This window comes from Micrasema longulum, unplaced genomic scaffold, assembly GCF_059751315.1.
Source record: "Micrasema longulum isolate JH-2025_06_02 unplaced genomic scaffold, ASM5975131v1 h1tg000198l, whole genome shotgun sequence".
Taxonomy (NCBI): domain Eukaryota; kingdom Metazoa; phylum Arthropoda; class Insecta; order Trichoptera; family Brachycentridae; genus Micrasema; species Micrasema longulum.
In genome coordinates this window covers 780058-804487 of record NW_028277403.1, presented here as the reverse complement: position 1 = coordinate 804487, position 24430 = coordinate 780058, and the positions used below count along the sequence as shown (strand labels likewise).

Here is a 24430-nt window from a genome sequence, read left to right as displayed (position 1 = left end):
TCCGTGACCGTTGTAACAAAGTTCAACTGTATTTATGTATATTAATAATTTTTTAAATGATATTTTGAGTTTGTCCAAATTTTTGTAGTGTAAGTACTGAATTTCTTATTTTTTATCATATTGAAAATCATTTTAATATTCAAAATTTACTTTAATTTACATTTATCGAAAAAGTACAAAACTAAACAATGCTTCTTTGTTAAACAATAAAAGTGTATTTTTTTCTTATTATGAAATGCAATTATTTTACAAGTCAGTAGTATAAAATAACATACACAGCATAAACATAAATGAAATGTTTACGCATATTAAGTTAAGCATAATATTTATTCGTGGATAGAGGTATATGGTAAATATTATATCACATTATAGGTTATTTTTTATCTCCGTGTATGGGTAGTATTCCATAAGGTTTATTCTTTATGTAGTGCCCTGAAGATTCCTGATGGCCAAGTATTGATTGGGCGCCTAAATTGTTCGCTTTATGTAATTGTTCGGCATTCCCCTTATATTCTGACTGCTCATATTCTCCCTGAAAAAAGACAGAAAGAGTTTTATTGATTTATTTCCACGGACATGCCCTGAGCCCTCAAAAATGATGACACTTAACTCATGCCCAAATGCTCAGTCATGTCCAACACGTATTTAGTCGTTCTTCGACTGCCAGCCAGGCGTGACGTTTAGAATAGAATCAAAAATGTCCGCTTGTGACATTAAAGCGTATAAAAACCTTTCGGATAAGCATTGTAAAAAGGATTGTGTAACTTTTCATTGGTAAATTAAAACAATTAATATTCAAATCATAGAATCAAGAACTGTCTAGAAACCGCATACGCTCGTCAAACAGAAGGCGACAAAACTACTCTTAAAAGAGTAGTTTTACGTTTTGACTCATTAGTTTCTTTGTAGACGTCGCTCAGTATGCAACTCCCGATTTGAATTCAACTATGCCGTGTTGTGTGGTTTTAAAGTGTAGAAATACTGCTGGGATCTTAAAGAAACAGGATGGGATCACATTTTATGTGTAATTAGCGAATGTAGATATATGTAAGTAGCAAATGCATTACTTAAAAATTGAAATATTTTTCCATCTGTCAGATTTTCGAAGAAAACAAAATGGACATTTCTTTGGTGTTGCCAGGGTAGTAAATTTGTTTACCCTACTTGGCCCATCTAATGAGAGAACTAATCAAAATTGGACCTCGGATTAAACAACGCCGTGATGGACATTTGACCGACATTATCTTTAAAACATCAAATATTATTTAACATGATATAAAAATATCCGTTTTATGTAAAATAAAATTTGTTTTATATTTTAAGTTCAAAGTTCATAAATTCAATTACTCTAAATAAATGACCCTTTACTTATCTAATCTGTTGTGTCAATCAATGTTTCCGCGTACACAAAAAAATTTTAGAGAAATCCACACATTGCTTTTTTTTAACCTTACATTTGTGTTATGATTATATTTTTTCCCATCGTGTAACATTACGCGGCGACATTACGAATGCGCGCGGTGAAAGTGGGGCATAGTGAGGGAATTTTTGGACACAGTCCGATGTATTAAAATATGATTCTATGCTCCTTCTGGACTATTCTTAATTCTATAATTCAAATATAAATATTATTTATTGTAAACGTCAAACTACGCCTAGCGGTCAATTTGCGAAGCTCTTCTTACAGGGCTTCAAATATTATTAACTAGCCTCAAATGAAAATATACTTCGAAATTATGAATAATCATTTTCTGTCTTCTATAGAATTGTAAAGCAGAACGGGCATCGTTTTATGCCTGCTAAATAAATAAATAAAATATACGAAAACTGTTATTTGTTACGTTTAAAAGCGATAAAATGTTTTTTTTTTAAATTTCTTTTTCCTCTCTGAAACAGTTAGTTGGTCCCTTACGGTATTTCAAATTTCCGCCAACGATTGCGATGTTTAATTTCCAAATTATCACAGTAAACACGACTCATATATTTTTTCATGTTCTTTTCATACTTTCAGGCATCTCATCGTACATTTTTCCATCCCCCAGATCTAAACAATTACTGAATTTATAACCTATGGTCATCGGTTACTCTAAGTAACTTAAAACACTGATACATTTATCATTTTCCCTATGTTTAAATTTAAAAAAAAATCATCTGTTGATTTACATTTGTAAATTATATTATTTTATATGTATGCATTATCTCCACGTATTAAAAAAACGTGTTTTACGTATTTTTTTTAATGTCTTTTTATTTGTTCATTCATCATTATCAATCCCTTTCCGCACCTAATGGTGCATAGGGCACTGCATTGGTTCACCAATCGCAGCGTATCGTGATATTTTTTTGTTACATAAAAGTAAGATGATCAGTCTTACGCTCCAGGCACTACGAAATATTTGTTTTTTTTCCATCCATACTTATAAAATCGTTCGAGGCGTAAATCCAGAACTAGTATGTGAAGATTTCGACAATGCAAAACAGTCCTATGTTTAGTATCTATATTTCTTCTGAAATAACATTCCGTTCAATTATAATTCCCATCTACTTGCCTAGCTAATGGTTGAACTCTATTGCATTCTAGTGCTTGCCATTCAGTTCACAAGCATAAATATTTATAAAGATAACGTTAATTTTTTATTTACCTTGTTTGCTTTCGAGTCTTCGATCTTGTTATGGGAATTAAAATGTCCTTCCTTCGCTTGCGCCTTGGCGTCCAAACTTTCATTCTCATGTCCTCCCTTGAATGCTGCAGCGGACTTCTCTCCGAACGCTCCTTCTTTCTCTCCGAACTTCTTGCGATCTGCCTCATCATGCGCCTCGTCATAGAATGTTTCCGTTTTCTCTTCTTCGTCCTTTCTGTGGGAACTTTTAAAGCCTTTGGTTATGTGACCTTTTTTGTGACTCTTTTGCGCGTTTTCAGCCTCGCCATTTTTACCTGCAAACATAATACTCGCATACTTATAATTCAAGACATGACTTGTCCACGTTTTAATTCGGTAATTTTAAAGGCTTACCCGATTTGTCGAAGCTTTGCGCTCCTTGATAACTCTTTCCATCTCCAACTTCTTTTTTGTTTGCTGATTCGTCTTTGTAGAAACCGGAGTCTCCCTTGGCGTTGCTCTGTTCCGCGACTCCCTGGTGGTGTCCTTGTTTGCCCTGGTTAGCGGAACTGACCGCCTTGGCTTCTACTTTCGCGATATTTTCGTCCCCGACGTTTTTCTTAGCGGATTCGTATTGGTTCTTGTCCACGTATCCTCCCCCCACTTGGCCTCCGCCGTGGTGGCCGCCACCCCCCGCGATGAAGGGTCCCTGGATGTATCCGCCCCCTAGTCCCGCTCCTCCGGTATAGTACCCTGGCTGGTTGATGTATCCGCCACCGAGTCCGCCGTTATACCCGTTCGAGTATCCGGTGAACCCGTTTCCAAATCCGAATCCGGGAGAAGCGTACCCGACCTGGTTCAGGCCTCCTCCGAATCCAATTCCGTCGGAATACCCTCCTACGATACCCGGCCCGCCGACACCGTAACCGAAGTTAGCCGATTCTGCTGTGTCGTATTCAGAAGGGTTGTAATCTCCTTCTTCCATTACGTACCCGCTAGAGTAAGGTGCGTGAGAACCTGCCGCTTGCACAGTCTCGTCAGACCTCTCGTAGCGATAGTTGAACTTCTTAGGGTGGCCGGTAGGGACCGATATGGATAAAGACATCGCGAACAAACTGACCATCCACAAGCACCCGGAACATCGTTTCAAACTGATCATCTCGAGAACTTCTTTTTCACTTCAGGATATTTTCTGTCACAGCGCCGATTGGAAGTGATTCTTGGGCAACGAATCACGCGGATTTTATAGTAAAACCAATAGTTTGGTGACAATCGATTCTTGGTCGAGTAAGTTTGTCGTTCTACATCTTTTCCCTATTCTTAGTCATAACATTTATTAGTTCGGAATGCATTTAACGGCAATAATGTTGTTATGGCATATTGGAATTACAAAGAAACGACTCGCTGGATTAGAAACAACAATGGGCTTTACTAAATCGACCTTGGTGTGAATGTCTAATGAGGGTATTACAGTTATGACGAAATTCCATTTTACCCGAGTACGAGTTCAGTGAGAAAACAAGAGGAAGCTTTAATTAGCGGCAAATCGTCTCGGACAGTGGGCGAACTTCCTTCTATGAGAAAAGAATGGATAGATTTGTGTTATAAATTCAATACATAATATTACAAATATGCATAATTATATATTGTTATGCTTAGATATTTCATTTGGAAGAATACGAATAATGATTTTGACAATTTGGTTTTTGAAGACTACTCCAAAAATTATAGAGAATTCAATAAAATCTGATTTATCGAAAGAATACAATAGCTGCTTATCGTTATGTCATTTTTGTTTGTCGCGGGTTTCGCTACAATATTTCATAGCTGTCATGATACCTGCAACGTTATAGTACATATCTACGGATCATCTTGCCTTTATATAGATAAAAAATATCGAGAAACGCTTGGATTTGTATACTAATGCAGTGTTCTATGCACCAATGGTGCGGATAAAACTGTGACTATCTGTTAATTTTTATTTCAACGAAAATTAAATCGATCAATCACGCAAATGAATAAAATTTTCCATGCAACAATAATAAATCATACTTTGTATAAAAAATGTTTTTATGTAATTGCGATTAAAATAAATTATCTGGTTTATTGAATAATACAATTATTATTGTAATAATATCGATATTGAAAAGTTAAAGGCAGAACGACGATAAAAATACTTTTTTAAAAGTTTTAATTATTAATTTATTTTATAATTTGAAAAAAACTTTCAGGTTTATATAATCGTACTATAAGGTCAAGTCATGTTATGTCTCCTCTATTTGGGTGTAGTAGTCGCCGCCAAATAGTTAAAATCAGCCCTCAACCGAGCGGCCGAGCGTATGAAATCTAAAATCTTCCGGAATACTTGATCTCGACGCGTAAAGCGCGTACAAAGGAACCGGCCCTCCGAGCACGGAAACGGAGATCGCGTTAACGCACTAATGGCACTTAACCGGTTAGTAGCTTCCTTAAAGAAATTAAAAAAATTAAAGGTATAAATAAATTTTAAATACAATTAAACACCTTGCAAAAAAACAACTAGAAAATGTATAAAGGACTAATGTCCAATGTGACATGAGCTGTATGGCGCGTAGCGCCGTCCTGTTAAAATCACATGTCGTTGGTGTCCATATCATCCAATTCAGGCCAAAACAAGTTGGTAATCATCAACCTATAGCGCTCGTCGTTAACGGTGATGGCCTGGCCAACGTTGTTCTCAAAAAAATATGGACCGATGACGCCGCCAGTTCAAAATCCAGACCAAATAGTGACTTTTTCGGGATGCATTATACGCCCTTGGATCTCATGTGGATTTATATTGTCCCAAATTTGACAATTTTGTTTGTTGACGCACCCATTCATCCAGAAATGGGTCTCATCGCTGTAGATGATTTTTCGATGAAAATTAGGGTCAGTTTCCAACTGCTCCAGAGCCCATTCAGCGAACACACGTCGCTGTCTATGATCGTTTGCCTATAGCTCCTGGGTCAGTTAAATTTTGTATGGGTGCAGGCCCAAGTCACGATGCAAAATTCGCCAAGTTGTGGTCTACGAAAGGCCGAGTTCTTGTGATCAACGCGAAATCGACTGCCTCACACTCTCCAGCACACTCTTACGGACAGCGGTAATGTTTTTGGCAGATCTTGCGTTTCGTTGACTAACAGATGTTGGTTTATTGATTACTGAACCATTGGACTCAAATTTATCCACCGCAATGCGAATAGTCTTCTCGGTAGGACGTCTATGGCGACTGTAAAATGGGCGAAGCGCGCGGAACGTTGCCCGAACAGAACACTTATTTTGATAAAACAATTTTATCATTTTCGCATGTTTTTGAACGCTATATCCGTCCATGGTGATTTGGCAAAACAGACTGAATAAATGACAGCCAATTTTATAAATATCACTTCAACAATATGGCCGCTATCAACTGTTTAAGTTCGGAAGTCTCTATTGGAAGACCCTGTATAAAATACTAAAAAAATATTATGCTTGCATTAATAACTCATTGTAACTACTTGTATGTCCCTCTCCAAGCACAAGTGCTTGTCTTATTTTGGGAGAGGAACAACATATTTAAAATATATATATATTTATCGTACATATTTTTTATATTTTTTATTTATTTACGTACATAATTTTATTGTACATTATTTGAAACATAACTCCATGGGGCTAAAAGTCCTGTGTTGAGATGGGTCCTATATATGTAATAAAACTGTATTAAATGTACTTTAAGTATTGTAATAAATAAATTTTAAAAATATGATAAATCCTTATATGCTCTCTCCTGAAATTGAATACTTTACGTAGGGTGCGTCGACATTATTCCGAATTTTCAACATTTTTCTTACTAATATACCCAATTGAAGAGTCGCTAAGAGCCCTTAATGCTGCTCTGCGCACGACAGCCAATTTTCCTGTCTGAAGATAGAGTGTGCGCAGAATTATCAAGGACTGAATTTATTCAATACTGGAATAAGTCGTATTAATTTTGCCAAAGGAATGTTCCACGTGTTCCAATAAAATTATTTTTGAATATTATTATACACGATAAATATAGTGGTATCAATACGTAATTAATAACCGAATTTTCATATCACAACCAATATTTTACAGAAAATATATTGGAAGGATTTCGTTTCTTTAAATTTTCAATGTTTTGTGATTATTTATCTTTATGGAGCTGTCAAAATATTGTTCAATGACGCTATTTTGATTGCGCTGTGTTGCATCAGATATTGCCTGACGATGAAAAAAAAAATAGATTACGGTTTCTGTCTAGATTAACCTTGCATAATGTAACGTTAATTTTTTAATTGGTTAGATCATAAATTCGTATATTTATATTTTTAAATTTTAGGTTCTAATAATTAAATAAAGGAAGTGGACGGAAAAGCTATATTTCATTTTATTTTAGTACGAATACAAACAGATGTACGTACAGGTTACAATACTTATATATACTGAAAAAAAAAGAATACATAATACAGCCTGTCATCCAATTAGATGTATTCGCTTATAAATAATAGCTATAAAGCTTCTATTTTAACAATATAAAAAATGAAATTAAAAGTAATCAAAACAATATTCTGTATAATAAATTAAAAGAAAAGAAATACCGAAAAAATAAGGAGGCTGAGGGAAGGGAAAATAAGCAAGGTTACAAAGAGTGGTAGGTTGTAGTAAATTTTCACATATTGTTCGCTGTGTTTTAAGAATGCGCGACAAAGTAGGCGAATTCTAAAATGTGCTACAGTAAACTTGTGTTCATTCCCGTCATCAAATTAATGTAGGTAGGATTGAATTCAATTGACGCACTGGTATTTGATCATCAAATTAATAATTGATTTCAGCGCCGTTGTTGATCTGTCAGTACCTAAATCGTACCGTTTAAATTAAGTCAATGCCGTTCGCAGAGCGGTAAATCGGAACACAAGAATCATGTCGTTTTTTCTATCGAGTCACAGTATGTATGTCAGGCCGTCAGGCGTCGAGGAAAACTTCAGGCGGTATCCGCCACCCGCACAGCGCCTGCGCCGAACTATACACACTGTCTGCGTGTTTAGGTGGATGGCGGTGTATAGAGGTGTGTAGATACAAATTAAACGAGGCATACAAGGGCGGGGGAGTTTTCGCGAACGAATCGCCTTTTTCAGTCCAGTCCACTTTTGCTCGACGCGAGGCTGTCCGCGCCAGGGAGTGTCGAATTGAGAAAATTCTCATTTCAGTTCGTCTCACTTCATCCGCCAAAATCCAACCAGACTCTCATACCGCACTATTATCGATTCAGTTTGACAATAAACCAAAGCAGCATACATAATTATCGTAATTAATTCAGGTATTCTAAAGATTGTTGATAAACATAAGATTTTGTAAATCCAGTCGTGAGTAATTCGTGTACCAGCATAACCGTACTTTTATGACAACTTTGTTCCTTTAAATAGTGCCGTGAAGTACATACTTCTATTTAACTTCAGTTCGTTTAAAAAGGCTTCAAGATTAAGTCGATCATGTCCTTCGACCACGAGGAGATTCGAGATGAGTAAGTTATACTCTCAATATATCTAAGTAGGATATACAATTTATACCCGTGCTATTTATCTAATTGTCACTGTGTAATTTTACCTGATCATGTACAAAATCGTAAATGAATACATCATAAAAATCTTACATCAAGTCTGGAATTATAAACTTAATATAAAGGTATATAAATTAGAACGAAATATGTTTTTATGATTATCAGAGAATGTACCTACGTTATATTTTATGTCTAATAATTTGAAGTGTGTTATGTCTAATCCGTCAATATTTTCATACCTATGTATATGCACCTTTTGTTTCACCTATCTCCTATCGCTAGAATTCACACTTATATTATCTACATTTTACGAATAAATAAATAACTTCCCAGAACGTAGCACTCCAGCATAGATTAGTGTTAATAGGGCGTGATTAATTCCCGAAGCGACGTACATATACTTAAAATAACCATTTTGCTTAGTTCAATATTTTATACTTGGTGAACGTGAAAAAATATACACATGATACTTAGTATATTTTTTTTTATTTAAAAAATATATTTTATCTATCTCGTTTAAATATTTAAAAACCGCTTACTTCTTCCTAGTAAAGTTTTTTGTACACGCATTTTTTCACTTCTCCATTTTATGAAATCGATGATATTTTTCCCTTACAATATAAAATTGAAAAAAAAAATGCAGTGAAATATTGTTGCGATGTGATTAAGAGCATTTAATCAATTATTTCCTTGAATCTCAATACATTTTCTCAAATAATCGAGACATGCAACTAACTGCGGAATATTTGCATTCCTACCAACATAATTATTAAATCTAATATAATATTATTTTATCAATGATGAAAAAATATTTGCTCTGTTTTTAGCATATCGCCTGAGCCGATGAAATCTATTTTACTGCATTTTTCTGAAGTTACAGTGGAATTGGCATACACGGTATTTGAACCCGTTATATTCGTGTATTACCAACTCGGCCATTATCATTGGAACTGTTTTACATTATACGTAATACATTATTTAAATAATTTATTATGTAATTAGCTAGTAATTAAGTACAGTTTTAAATAGACAGCGATAAGTAACCTTTTCGTGAAAGGAATAAGGAAGACTAAGCAGTAACAATGCTTGTCATTATTTGGTTTAGGAGATCGCTTTACACGCTGTGTAATATTCACTATTATAATTACATAATATGTTCGAACAAAATCTAGGGATTTATTTATTTATTAAGGAAATCATACACTTTTTATACAAAATAAGGTACAAAAGAACAATTGAAAAAAGTAAGACCAATTACAGATTTCACACTAATTTATTATGAATGCAGGAGGAGAGGGGAAAAATAATTGAATTCTAAAAATTTAAAAATATGAATATTTAATAAAAAGTACATAAAAAAGAGAAGACATTGTATAGCTCCAACTCTACTTTAATCATACAATACAAAGAATATTATAAAGTATATTACAAATTAATTATATTCCCAGGAGTTACTACAACTCAATTAGGAACTAAATTAATACTAACAATTGTTTAAAAAGTGCATACTCAGAACAACAAAGATACAAGTTTGAACAAAACAAAATATAAATCAAAAAACTTAAACAACTCAAAATACAAATCTACGACTAAGGGAGATATAGTCGTTAACATCACATGTTACGCAGACGATGCAACCATAGTGACAGGATCAGAAGACGATTTACAAAGCATGTACACAAGCTTCATTTAGCATTTCAGAAATTTAACACGAGGTAAATCTTTCTCAGTAAGTTAGTTAGTGTTTTTTCAATATTTCGCAATATAAATAGTGACGCGAGTAATTCTAAGTACATAATTCCTTAAGATAAGAACATATATCTCGGTAATAAAACAAAAATAATAATATTTAGATTTCTAATCTCGAGCTACAGCGTCCACTCCGAAGTGAGGGAACGAGTAAAGCCTTAAAAAACGGCCCTTAAAAATTAATTAATAAAATGAAATTAATATATAAATTGCCGACGTTTCTACATATTTCACCAACTTGGCAACGCCAAAAAATGTTATTTTATTTATATACTTCTTTTCAGGCCAGTTATTTTATAAACAATATTTTCAGTATATTCAAATCTTTGTAGACAATTACCGAATTACCTTTCTAGGATGTTTACCAATATTCTAAAATAGATATTTATTTATTTATTTTATTTTTTTATTAATAAATTTCATAAATGGTACATGTTTTTTTTTATTCTATACAAATCTGCTCTTATGCATCTAGTAAATGTTATAGCTGTAACTCTCCAATAAAATAGACTAACTCTTGTGCTTGGAGAGTGACTTACACTGTTATAGTTATTTATTTATTAGAGTTTATATAATTTTGAACATACGAGTACATGAGAAAAAAAAAACATAGGATATATAAAGAAAAACAGAAAATAATAATACATTCATACTAATTAAAATTTAATGCAGATTTACTTTGAATTTATTTATAGATATATTAGCTTTTAGTTCATTGGGGAGATTATTGTAATTTTTGACACCTTTGAAGATGAAGCTATTTTGACCATGACTTGTCTAGAGTTAAGGGATTTTAATATTATTTTGGTATCTGAGTGACTACTCATCTCAAATTCTTTTATTTTTTCTTGTTTATAAATTTGTAAATATAATATTCGTGATCAGTAGTGGTTATTAAATATTCGTATATAACCACTTACCGACTTTTCTATGCAACAACTATGGTGAAGGTGTATAGTGGGTTTTGCATGTTGGTTTAATTGGTGTCCTGACTAAGAGACGGGTACGTCTCGAAACCGGTAGAAAAGTGGGTATGTGGTCATATACAAATATTAAATAACATTTGGTAAAATGTTTGACCACAAAGTTAAAAGTTTGCTTGAAACATTGATAATTGTGGTTATATTTATTAAATATTTTAATTAATGGGTGGAGTACTTTCTTGTTCAACTTATTTAAAAAAATGTTTCTGTATTATATAGGTAAAACCCAGTTGTTTTGATGTATAAAATAAATCACGAAATATTTTTTAATGAATTCGTAATTGGCAATATGAAATTGGTATCGAGCACTTTACTTCGGCAAAAAAGTAAACCCCCAATTATTTACTTTGTTGACATTTGCGTAAAAAGCAACGTTTTCAGAAGAAAATCAAAGTAAATTGATTTTGTCGAGAGGAAATTCAATGGTTTCTGAAATTGCCTTGTGATAAATAACATTTAGTTTTTGAAAGAACATTTCGGTTTGACAATTTCCCAGCAAAAACAGGAAATAGAAAATTCAACTGAATATCTGGAGACTGAAACCTGGGACTGAAATTATACAATAAACTACCTGACAAAACTGAACAAAGGACTCGGACAACTTTTACAAAAGATGTTAAAGATATTATCATAAACAGTAGAATATCAATTTTAAAAAAGAAAAATATATTTTGTTAAATTATCTAATCTGTAAGGGTTTTGAAATAAAAATTTCAAATAAAAAAATAACTAAAAAAATCACCATCATCGTTATTCCCTTTCCGCACCTAATGGTGCACAGGGCACTGCATTGGTACACCAATCGCAGGGTATCTTGTTTTTTTTTTTGTTACATAAATATAAGATGATCAGTTATACGCTTCAGGTACCAGTCCAGGGAAATATTCTACTGTGAAAACACCCTTTCAAAGAAATATTTCGTATCAACCATGTCGGGAATCGAACCATAGACCTCTTGCATGGTAGGCAAACACGTTGACCATTACACCATATTAGCAATAAAGAAATTAAAGTAATATTTAATGGATAATGTAAAGGTAGCGCAATTAAATAGAAATGAACATTGTAAATTTTAATTAAATAAAAAAATATATGAGGTTATATTATACCTATAAATAGATAAATTATTGCCGCGTCCTTAAATAATAATTATCGGGGTCAGAGATCATATTTGTTTTGTAATAAAAAATCAAAACAAACTGAATGTAGAAATATCTCGATTCTATAATAGCGTTCGCCTAGATCATATAAAGGTTATCATATTTACCGCGTTTACTTTTTATCTTAATCAAAATGTAGGTACTAGATTCACGTAGATTAGATGCTTGCTTGGTGTATGAGTATTTTGATATCAGAATTTTTACGAAGTAGTTTATTGGGAACTAGGAATCATCAAAACATTAACACCAATGGAAAAATGTTAATTGAAAACGTGATATAAAATATTGATTTATTTCTAATTTGAAAAAGTAAGTATTTATTAGAGGTACATGTTGACGGTAACTATTTATTTATTTATCACTTTACCTATTTGAAAATAACGAAGAAAGAATGGTCTTAAACCTGAGTAGTGAATACGTAGAAATCATAATTTTGAAAAAAATATATAACTTGTTTATTGAATGTAAAAACGTATAATAATATGTACATTTAATTTCAATAAATGACACAAAAACGCGCACATGGTTCATGGTTTTTAAAAATCTGGTAAAATTCAAATTTCATCGCCATTTAAGAAAAATCACAATAAAAAGTTAACAGTCTGTATTTTACAAAACAAAGCCATTATTTTCACAGATCGATATCACTAGTTCGCCCGTAAAACATTTCCATATTTAAATTTGGTTCAGAGGGAAAACTTTTTCGAGAAGGAAATATGGAAGTTTAGGCATTTACAGGGCTTTTGACCTGTCATTGGTTGGTTTAAGTGGCTACTTTACACGCTGTGTAACATTCACCATTCCGCCCATGTTTGAACATCCACATTTCCTCAACTCTTCCATCTGTTGACTTTTGTGAAGTAAATATGAATAACTCACTAGGAAGGAAATCCAGCCAGTCTGCAAGCATTTGGACATACTCAAACATTGTTGCATTTTATATATATTATACAATATAAGTATACTCTTGCATCTAGTTGGAGTATTTCCAAATTGGATAGCATAATATTTTATTAGTGTGCCAAATGAGAATTTGCAATATTTTAAAATAAAGTAGTAAACATAGCGTTAAAATACATTAAAACATAAATCTTTACCGGTCCGAGCAATTTATTCAAATGAGTATCTATCGCCTTCCGGTCCTTTTCGGAATATTTTTGTCAAATTTCAACAAGACTCCCAAAAATCAGATTTTATGTATTCCAACGTCACGGGCACGAGACGTGACAAATTCCGGAAAATGTTTTTTTACTTTCTTCACATATCCTTTCTTTATGTTCCCAGACAAGGTTGTCTTGAGGTTGAATTTTATTTTTTTTTCAATCTACCTTTATTTTTCTTCTTCTAGATCCGTAGAAAGCCATAATAACGATCATAAAAATAATCCGAAAATTTGCTTTGTTTCAACTGACACCGTTTTTAAATTTTATATATTTTTGATCTTGGTGAATTTTCGCAATGTGGAATTTTGATTTTTTAATGTTTTTAACAATCAATAGTCAGATAGGACTTAGTTTTTAGTTTACGATGGTCTGTTATTTAAAACGAAAAATAACTGTTCTGTTTTATGTATTTTCTGTTGTATTTAATAGTTACATTAAAATATTATTAATGTACGAGTATGTATGTAGAAACTATGTTTAAACGAAAAAAAGAATAACCTTTTCAACCCTAGCATTTAAATACTTTTAAACTATTTATGATAACTGGCCAATTTTAGTTACCGTCTCCATGAACAACGAGACTTGTGTCGTTTTGAAAATTTTAGCTCTTTCGTTGTCAATTTTTGTCAAGATTTATTTTATTTTAAATTTTTACAATTTCACATCAATAAACCAAGAAAATCATGTTTAACGTTTTTTGAAGTTTATTTAAATTATATCATTTTTTAGATTTTTTTCTTAATTTGACATCTACGTGTTTTATATTATATTTTTTTCCCTATTCGCACTTAATGGTGCAAAGGGCGCTACACTCCCATCCACGATCAAAGATGTTACTACAGTATCTCTGTTTGAATCACGTCTGAAGAAACATCTCCTTGCTCTTCTGTAATCTCTCCTCCTTTCCTTTTTCGTTTTTTTCTGTCTTCCCATCGAGTAATAGTATTGATTTAAGGTGATTAATATACAAATACAGCTATTTCTATTTTGATATATACTTAGCTTTTATGTATTTTTTTAATTGAATATGTTTTGTAACTTGAGTGTTAAAAATAAAACTTTTATTTTATTGGTTGGTTGGAAGAAATTGCCATTTGGTAACAAGCCCGACAAAGTACAATTAACATTATGTACCCAAAGTTAAATGAATTTTTAAAAAGATTTTAGGGCAGCGCATCAAAATTGATCTTCGGTGAATTTTAGTGTAAGAATGGCATCCCGACATTATTAGGGTCTACAAGTTTCGAGACTCACTCATATTACGTGTAAAAATAACCATAACCTTACATTTACTATTATTTATTAATTTCACCATAAAGTCAATCCTAGGAACATAAACTAAATTCTACCATAGCTTACATGAACGTTCGGTCAGTTTTATTCTAAGCACGTCCGTCTATATCCCTTGAGTTTTATTGCTAAGGCTTTAGCGCTTTGTCCGTTTATTATTTTGATATATATGTAGTTTATGCTAGCTTCACCAGACTTTACATGAAAGAAATATTTGTAATATTGTTATTTTGTTTGAAATTTAGAGCCTTTTGTTAATTTTTATACTAATACGAACTGAACCCGGCAATGCTTTGCTGTTGCTAGATTTGAGTTCTTGCTTAATAATAATTAAATTAAATTAACACAATCGAAAGTTTGATATCAATTATTGTATTCAGTCCAAATTAGATATATGCGTATACATTATTATTGTTGTGTTTCGGTTTAGATAAGGTTTTTTATTGTGAGGACAGAGAATTCTGATAAATAGGTATTCGAACATTGTTTTCCTATCACTGTCTTGCAGATGACTCCCCGATACTATGCGAAAAAGACAACTGCATGTCAGACCTTTTTTTAGAATAGACAAAATCGACGTTTCGCTCTACCGTTTTCCGCACCTCAAAACTGAACCGATTTTGTTATTTTTTTTAGACAGAGTATCAGAATAAAGTTTTCTGTATCGGTATGTTTTGCGTTTTTCAAAAATAGTAATATTTGTATACCGTGCGCCGTGCGCCCGAAGACAGCAGATAAAACTGTGCTTTTTTACGGGTTTGAATGGTTCTAGTTCCCATAATGAAACATTTTTTAAAAAACGTTAAGATATAGTGACACGCCAATTGTAAATATCTATAATGACAACACATTAATAATACACTGACAACCATTATCGTAGCTCTGGCAACGAGTTACGCAGAAATATGAACTGAGGAAAAAACTGAATACAGCGTCTGTTACTTTAAGGTGATCAATCTTACGATTCAGGTGCCAGTCCAGGGACAGTGAAATATTTCGATATATAACCACCTTTTTAACAAATATATCATGTCGATCTTGCCACGAATCGTACCCGGGACCTTAAGCATGAAGGCGTCAACCACTACACTTCGAGGCGGGCATATCTTCACTCGATTATCTTTTTCAGGATTTTTATTTGAGAGTAACCATTAAGTCGAAAAGATTCATCCATCTGCGTCTATTTCTAATTCTTTATGAAGGTGTTATGTTTAAAATACTATGTATTATAGGAATTTCGTTTTCGCAGTGGTTTTGGCACAAGGGAGGCCCTTTTTCTATTTAAACGCTGACCCAAAAATGTCTTGACCCACAAAGAAATATATATATGTGTTTTATCGACTATGAGAAGGCATTCGATAATGTAAGACACGATAAGTTGCTAAACCTTCTTAACAAAATTGTTTTGGATGGGAAAGATATAAGGATTATCTATAACCCCTATTGGAATCAAACTGCACACGTCCGTAAAAATGATATTAAAACTGATAACATACATATCCTGAAAGGTGTAAGGCAGGGTTGCATACTTTAGCCAATGCTTTTTAACTTATACTTAGAATTTGTATTTAGAGAGGCCTTGAAAGGTAGGAAACATAGGAATTAAAACATATGGTAAAGTAATTAGTGATATAAGATATGTCGATGATACTGGCATTATAGCTGATGCTGCCGATCATCTACAGCAACTTGTCGACAAGGTAAATAATGCAGGTAAGGAATCCGGACTCAAAATTAACGTCCTAAAAACCAAAGCTATGGTGTCCAGAAAACGGAAAGGCATTAACACCCATCTTACCATAGATGGTTGTGGGATAGAACAGGTTACCCGTTTTAAATATTTAGGATGCTGGATAAATGATGAGTGGAATTCGGATTCTGAAATAAAGACCAGAATTGACATTGCGAGATCAACCTTCTATAAAATGCAAAATAAATTTTGCAATTGAGATATGAAACTAAGCACAAGATAGAGAGCAATAAAATCTTATGTACTATATTTCCAGTGTTGCTGTATGGAGTAGGGGGTTGGACTCTTAAAGTTTCAATTATGAACAAAATTGAGGCCTTCAAACTTTGGTTGTGCAAAAGAATGCTTCCAATCTCATAGACTGATGTCGTGTCTCCAATGAAGCGATTTTAAGCATTATGAACAAAAAGAGGGAGTTACTGACTACTGTCAAAAGAAGAAAAGCCTCATACTTTGTTCACATATTCCGCAGTGAGAAGTATGCCCTTCTCCAACTTATTATCGAAGGAAAGATAGAGAGCAGGCGGGGTATGGGACGGAAAACAGCATCATGGCTTAGAAATCTTAGACGGTGGTTCAGTGTGCTGGATGCAGCAGCGCTGATTAGACTGGCCCAGAATCGTGATGAATTCAGAATGATGGTCGCCAACCTCCGGTAGGAGCGGCAAAAGAAGATAATAGGATCGGATGAGATGTTTCGGCTGTGGCTTGTTTTAGAACCCTCTTTTCATTTTTTTCTAATAACAAGAAAACAACAAAAAACTCAACAGGAGAAGGCGGACTGTTGTCGCTCATCAACAGACCTTTCGAACCACTCGAAGGATCTCGGCATTTGGTGTCCTGCTATCATTGATGCCTTTTCAAGACAAGTCAGAGTTTTGTGACTTATCACTTTATGAATATTGTGTGAATCCAAATATCTGCATCGCGCCCTCAGCTGCATTCTTTGTAAATGGAAAAAGGGGCAATGCATCGATATATGGGGGTCATCTTGGAAAGTAACATTATCATGGGCAGATGTTCATTATGGATAGCTTGAATTTGTACATGTAGATCATTAATTACCATTACCCGCCAGGATTTGTGTAAGTTCGTACCCTGCACTCTACATTTTCCGGAAATTGAGGATGGTAAATATTGGGGAATATACATATCGGTATCTCGTTTCCGCTACACACGAACGAACGCCCTGTGACTCTTGTGCTAACTACTCTGGGCATGCTAAATATACAAATTATGTATTACACACTTAGAGTATATATTACACATTTGGAAACATTGTGTCTCGCGCTCTGCTGTGACGCTATGAGGAAGGTTAATTACTATTTGACATTACGGAACATGGTTTCCTATCAATTGAGAATACTTGTTTTTATTTTGTTATTATTTTACGCGATTATCGCATTAAAAAGCAGAGGGTTATCGTGTGCCATCATTCGACAAATTAGTGTAATTCGAATGTTCTGCTAAAGTCAATAAACTCGTAATAAAAAAACATTTATACTTTGTCAACATTTTGATTGTTTTGAAAATGTATCTCTATGAACCCTCTTTATATTTAGAAACATCACACCTCAGCTATTACAATAATTATTACATTCAAATGATCAGACTTCATTTTCATTACAACATAGACGGAGAACAGTTTTATATAATATAGATTTCTAGGTATTTAAAGGCTTTACAAATTGTTAATGTTATAACTCTGCATATCCGGTGATGTTTAGCTAATACACATTACACATCGCCGAGTGAAAAACATGTTTGAAATCACTTTTATACACCGATTATCGGTATGTAGCAGATCGTCACATTTGGCATTGTACGGTTTAAAATGTGTTTTTACACTAGAATATTTCGTAGTCAACACTACTCTACGAGGCGTTCTCTCATTTTCCTTTATCAGGATTTTTAACTGAGAGTAGCTGTTTAGACCTTTTATGTGTAGATTTCCTGACGTATGTAATTTCTGTATTTGGCCGACTAGAATATTCTGAAAATGTCTTATCGCGTATGCACGTGGATATTTTTTGTATTATATAATTAATACTAACATATTCTTTATGCTTGTATTTTAATTTGGAAGTTATAAAGATGTACTTTTATATAATCATTATTTTTAGACTGTTGTGTAAGGAATAAGAAAACACTTAAATATTTAGGTTTGTTGCGCGGTAATATTTCGTATAAGGAAATACCTAGGTACTTATTTCATGTTTTGGAATTATGTCGTTTGTTTCGGCGACTTTAATTTTAACTGGCGCGTCTCGGCACCGGCCATTATTTGATTTATAATAAAACCAATTGTTCTCCTATATAAAAAGGGAGCGTATTGAAATCAGAGTCAGAATAAAGAGACAGTGAAACAGTTAGTTAGACTAGTGGAGAGTGTTATTCGCGCCGTTCCCCCGGGGGGGTAGGCGGACAGGATAGAACGCCGTATTACTCTGTCTGTGCATTCGGACTTAGCTTCTTCTTCTTTCATACGCCTTATCTTCGCAGTCGACATCTACGCCCTGTTTGTCACTGTGGTACTTTTAAATTTGTGAGTGAATAAAGGAAATTTTAATCAAAAGTGTTTTTTCTACATTTCGATTATCAAGACTGCCAAGTTCCAGTACCATGAAGACGACACAGTAGCCATCGACACAAAAACACTCATTCAGGGTTCTTTTTCTATTTCACATGAACATATTAATACTTCTTTCTTTAATAATTTATGCGTCTCTTTTGAGATATGTATATCCCCTTCAAAGTATACCGCAAGATGCCTCTCGAGATCTTCCGGTTCTCGACGTGTCGAGTGGTTTTCATACAATCACCTTTAGGGTGTTAGCAGGTGGAAAATTTTCACTCGGAGGAAGCTACTCGAGGTGTTTCATTTCCCTCTCGAGGGAAGTGGTTAGGGAACGTCTAGAACAGCCCTGGCCAACCTGCGGCCCGCGGTCATGTATGACGAATATTTTTTTTAGAACTAGTAAACTATGAGTAAGCATTTGAGATGTTCAGTTCTCCATTTGGTGTTAATGTTTCCACTGTTTCAGAAACATTCCAAATTGAATGCAATATAGAACAAAAAACATATACCCCACGATTCCAAAAATATAATTTTATAGTAAGTACATAACATCAACAAAAATTCCTTATATAATAAAATTAGTGCCTTTGGGTTAACATACGTTTGAAAGGTTTTTTTCCCAAAATGAAACATAATGAAAATTAAAATAGGGCGTTAATAACAGACGTAATTTGGGAAACCAGTCAAGGTTTTCAACTTCAACTATTGAAATAGATATAGAAAAATTAAGTAAGTGAAAAGAAATTCAAATCTCGCACTGAAACGCCGGCAGGCGCCGTGGAGCAGTTGGTTGGACGGCTAACTGGCGTCGCGGGTTCGATTCCTGCCAGTTGCTAGAAAAACATCCAAGAAAGATATTTTTCTAAATTGGCCTGGGTGTTGTGGTATATTTTTCATTACCTCCTTCCATATCCCCCTCTATTCCACCTGCTGACAAGCCTCTGGAGAGAGGCTTAGCGGGTTATTCCTTTTAAAAAAAATAGTAATACAAAAAGAAGTGGTCATTGATTATTGGTTTAATTTCAAATAAAATTTGCAACATTGTTTAATTTATGTGTCTTAATTAATAATTTTGATTATTAAAATTGTGAAAAATATTAATTACTATACAAATACATTTCTCTGTTGGTTTAATGCGTGTTTCCTTTTCACATCTGGTTGTAGTATTGTTTTTTTTTTCACAATTATCCTGATTGTACTTTCAGATTACCTCTACATTCAATTTTTTTATAATACTTAATTAGTACGAAATTCGTTGTAATAAAAAATGAAATTATTTTTGTATAATGTCTGTATGTGCGGCCCTTGGGAAAATTTTAGGCGGTCAATGCGGCCTCGGGGTGCGATTTGGGTTGGCCAGGCCTGGTCAAGACACTCACCGAAACTCAAGTTTGAATAAAGAATAATGAGTTTCAAACTGATGAAATAATCTTCCTTGTCATTTCCCTATCCTGCGCCCAGTGGTACATGGGGCATTGCATTGGTACTCCAATAGCTGCTTTATTTAGGATATTTTTGCTACATGGAAGGTAATGTAATGTTACCTTTCTATTCAGATAGTAATTGTATTACAAAAATAGCAACCAGCATTTCTTCAATACATTTCAGTATATCGTTATGTTATATATTTTTTATTTATTTACTGTCAGTACCGAGATTTTTAAATAAGTATGATCAAAGAACGCTTCATTATACAATTCTTAAAATTTTCAATAAGATTCCTAAGCAGATCTTAAAAGAAAATGTTGGCAAAACTTTTAAGAAAAAATAATTCAATGGCTTAATATGTAACGAGGCTTTATATTCATTATTATTTTATATTAAGTCAATTATTTTTAATTTTTGTAAATATATTTTGTGTGAAAAATACGTATGCTTTTAGTTCTTAATAATGTTCATATCATATTTTTCTTTGTAAAGGCAATATAAAAAACCTGCTGACAAACCGGTTTTGCGGTTTGGTGGGTTTCATTATTTTTCCCTATATATTTTCTATTCATGTTTACTTTTTGAAATAAAAATAAATACAAAAAAAAACTTTTTGTACATAATGTTAATTGTACATTGGCGGGCCTATTGCCAAATGGCGATATCTTCCAACCAACCAATAAAATAATAGTTTTATTTTTATAATTCATGTTACAAAACATATTCAATACAACATAAAAATAGAAAAGCTAAGAATATATCAAAATAAAAATAACTGTATTTGCATATGAATTACCTTAAATCAATACAATTACTCAATGGGGAAGAAGTAAAAAAGAGGAAAGAGGAAAGGAGGAGAGATTACGGAAGAGAATGGAGACGTTTCTTCAGACAGAGATACTGTAGTAACATCTTTGATGGTGGATGGGAGATGATTCCACAGTCGAGCCGCATGGACACTATATGAGTTAGATAAGAAAGAGGAATTGTGGATGGGTATTAAGAGAGCGCTTTGAGAATTAGAACGAAGAGGTAAACCATGAACTGAATTTTAATTACTGAACTGTCTGATGTCAGTCTAGCTATATATATGGATGTTTATTTTTTACGTAAACCTTCGCCTCCCCCAAATGATGCGATAGACCCAGCATCTATCGCAATGCGGCTGCGAGTGGTTGTGGAGGTAATCATTGTTCCGCGGAAATGCCCCGCTCGTTTATCTCCGTGACAATGTCTCGAAACAATGTCATGTCCTACAAATTTCTGTTTACATGCGAACTATGGTCTAGTCCTGGGACAGAACAATATTGTATAGTGCACGTGTAAACGGCCTTTAATACATATGGAGGTAATAAAATAAGCTTATAATTAGAAATCAAACACTGATTTGAGTCTACTGAACACTTTATTTTATTTTTACAAATATAAACATATAAAAATAAAAACTTCGTGACAATTGTTTCGCCTTATTAGGGCTTTTTTTGAAAATGTTTCAGTGTTTGATTTATAATTATAAGTTTAAATATGGAGTTCTACAAAATAAACACCAAATCAATCAATAAATAAAATAAGCCTTTAGTCAAGTAGTATCAGACTGTTCAAATCGTTAAATATGATTTATATTCGATTCTCAATAATATCTTGATAAAGTACGTTTTATTCTTCGATTCTCAATAATATCTTGATAAAGTACGGACATGGTACGTTTTTCTCTTAAACCCGTCGGTAATTTATATTTTTTTAATCTCTAAAAACAAAGTGTTTCAATTTTGATTTTAATTAAATATTTATTAATTTTACGTATTTTAAAGCGATAATACGTTGACCTTTGACTCGTTCTAAAAAAATATGTTTGAATTATTTAATACGTGTGTGTTGTAGGTAATGTTTACTTACACTTTGGGAAGTTACAGTCTAAATATTTGCATAATAATAAACTTGCCTAATATAATATAATAATGGCGAAAAAGAACAAAAAATCCACCTACGTCATTCAACCTGGATGTTCTTTGAGTAAATGGAATGAGAAAACGTTTGTTTTTCCATTTCGTGTCAAGCAATGCAAAAAATCCGCTTTCTAGAGAATTGAAATAATTTATTTTTGTTACGTGAATACAGTTTTCAAATAATTTACGCACCTGACTTTGTTAAAATCGCTTCTTTAAAATATTATACCTTTTATTTTCAGAATAAAGCAATGCCTCTATAAATAAAAAAACCTATAAATAAACCAAATATTTATAAATCTATCAAAATTTCTCAAATATTTCAAGTACACACATTTTTTCTAAGAGCTAACGTTATGTTCTATATATTTTAATTTGGTAAAATTTTTGTATCTAATTTCTCTGTTTCACTTTTGTTATATTTTAAAGAAACAGGATAGGGTCACATTTCACGTGTAAGTAGCAAATGCATGTGTAAGTATCAAATGCATTACTTAAAAAAATAAATATCTTTCCATCTGTCAGACTATCAAAGAAAACAAAATTGACATTTTGTTAGTGTTCCAGGGTAGTCAATTTTTTATACTACTTGCATAATAATTAACTAATGAAAATTGGACCTCTCGGATTAAACAACGCCGTGGTGGACATTTTACCGAAATTATCTTTAAAACATCAAATATTATTTTAAAATAAAATATTTGTTTTATGTCAAATAAAATTTGTTTTATTTTTGAAATTCAAAGTTCATTAATTAGATTACTCTTATTTAATGACCCTTTACTTATATTCTCTGTTGTGTCAATCAATGTTTCCGCGTATACAATTAAATTGTAGAGAAATTAAAAATTGCTTTTTTCTTCAAATTTCTTCATTCTTCATTTTTGTTATGATTATATTTTTTGCAATCTGGCAACTTAACGCGGCGATTTCACGCATGCGCGCGGTGAAAGTGGGGCAAACTGGATTGATCGCGAACAGAAGGATGTGCCGAAAACGTTATTTTTCGTCTACTTGACATTCCATTTTGAAGGCTTGTAATCAAATCAAATTATAAAAGTATCGTAAAAGCAAACACAACATCTTGAAAAACGGAAAATTTTCTTCCAAATGACATTATAATCTTTACGGGCTGTTTAACCCATCGCGTAATGCAAACTGTAAACATACTTTATAAATGAATTAATTAATAGAAAGAAGATAGCTGCTAAACTGACGATATGTACAGAAAAATAAATATCTATATTATCCGCAGAAGCCGTACTCAGTAATCGAATTGCCCTATTAATGGGTGAATTCTGACTTGCATTTATACGGCTTCTGGGTGTGTAAAACAGTGCGTGAAATCTCGCTCTAGTATAATTATTGGGAACATACAAACTGATCTCTTTCAGTATATTTGGTTTATAATATATACTTCTAGAAATCAGTTTTTAGAAATGTTTCCCAAGAAAAATTTGACCACGAGATTCGAGGGTATTGTAGTTGTTGTGTGTTAGTATTGATTCATTTTGCATTGTTTTAAGTCTGTGAATAAACTGGAAATGCTGCTTTAACTGGATTTAAGGCAGACTGCTTATTACACGGTAGTTAGGTTTGCATTCCAGAATCGGTTAGTAATTACGCGAGTTCTTAGAAAGTAAGCACATTATTACTTACCCTTCATAAGGCCAATGTAACTCAGAAAGAGAACTCACATTCTTACTGAATTCTTGCAAACATGTATGCATTTTAGCGTTTTTAGTATATCTAAATATTTGTTAAATGGTTCTTTGAAATCGTTAAAAAAAATATATTCTCACGTTCTTCTTAATAGGTAAAGGAAGTAGGTGTATTATTTATTAAAATACGTTTTTTTATGCGTAAAACCAGTGTTTTTCAACATGTGGGTTGCTGGCCCAAGCAAGACAAAAGTAAAACGTAAATAATAAATAATTTTTCATTGCTTATGACTGCCACCCCCCCAAGCAATGCAAGCTGGTCCCGGGAAAACAGTTGGCGAACCCCCACCCACAGACCAACAACTTTTACCTGCTTCGGAAGGGTCTCAATCACGAGCAATGCAAAAGTTAAATAAAATTACGTCCAGGGGAGAAGATGACGCTTGTGCCCGCGACCTCCCTGGTAGGGCAAAAGTTGGTCCCGAGGGGGGCGTCGCCAACCATTTTTCTACTCGTGAAGGGGTCGCGTATTTATCAAGGT

General features: G+C 33.2%; 2 protein-coding genes across 2 annotated transcripts in view; one reads left to right on the top strand and one right to left on the bottom strand.

The window, feature by feature from the left end:
• Positions 1-255: 255 nt before the first annotated feature.
• Positions 256-3759, bottom strand: LOC148283784 (uncharacterized). The gene is made up of 3 exons (XM_088243285.1): positions 3015-3759; positions 2643-2935; positions 256-532 (listed from the first exon to the last, which is right to left on the bottom strand). The coding sequence occupies exons 1-3, from the start codon at positions 3757-3759 to the stop codon at positions 374-376; spliced, it is 1197 nt and encodes a 398-aa protein (XP_088099411.1). The 3' UTR covers positions 256-373.
• A 3998-nt stretch (positions 3760-7757) lies between these two features.
• The window catches only part of LOC148283783 (uridine phosphorylase 1), a 35698-nt gene continuing 19025 nt past the window's right edge, over positions 7758-24430 (top strand). Inside the window, exon 1 of the mRNA XM_088243277.1 lies at positions 7758-8145. Coding sequence (XP_088099403.1) covers positions 8114-8145 — 32 coding nt within the window. The 5' untranslated portion in view covers positions 7758-8113. The remainder of the gene's footprint in view (positions 8146-24430) is intronic.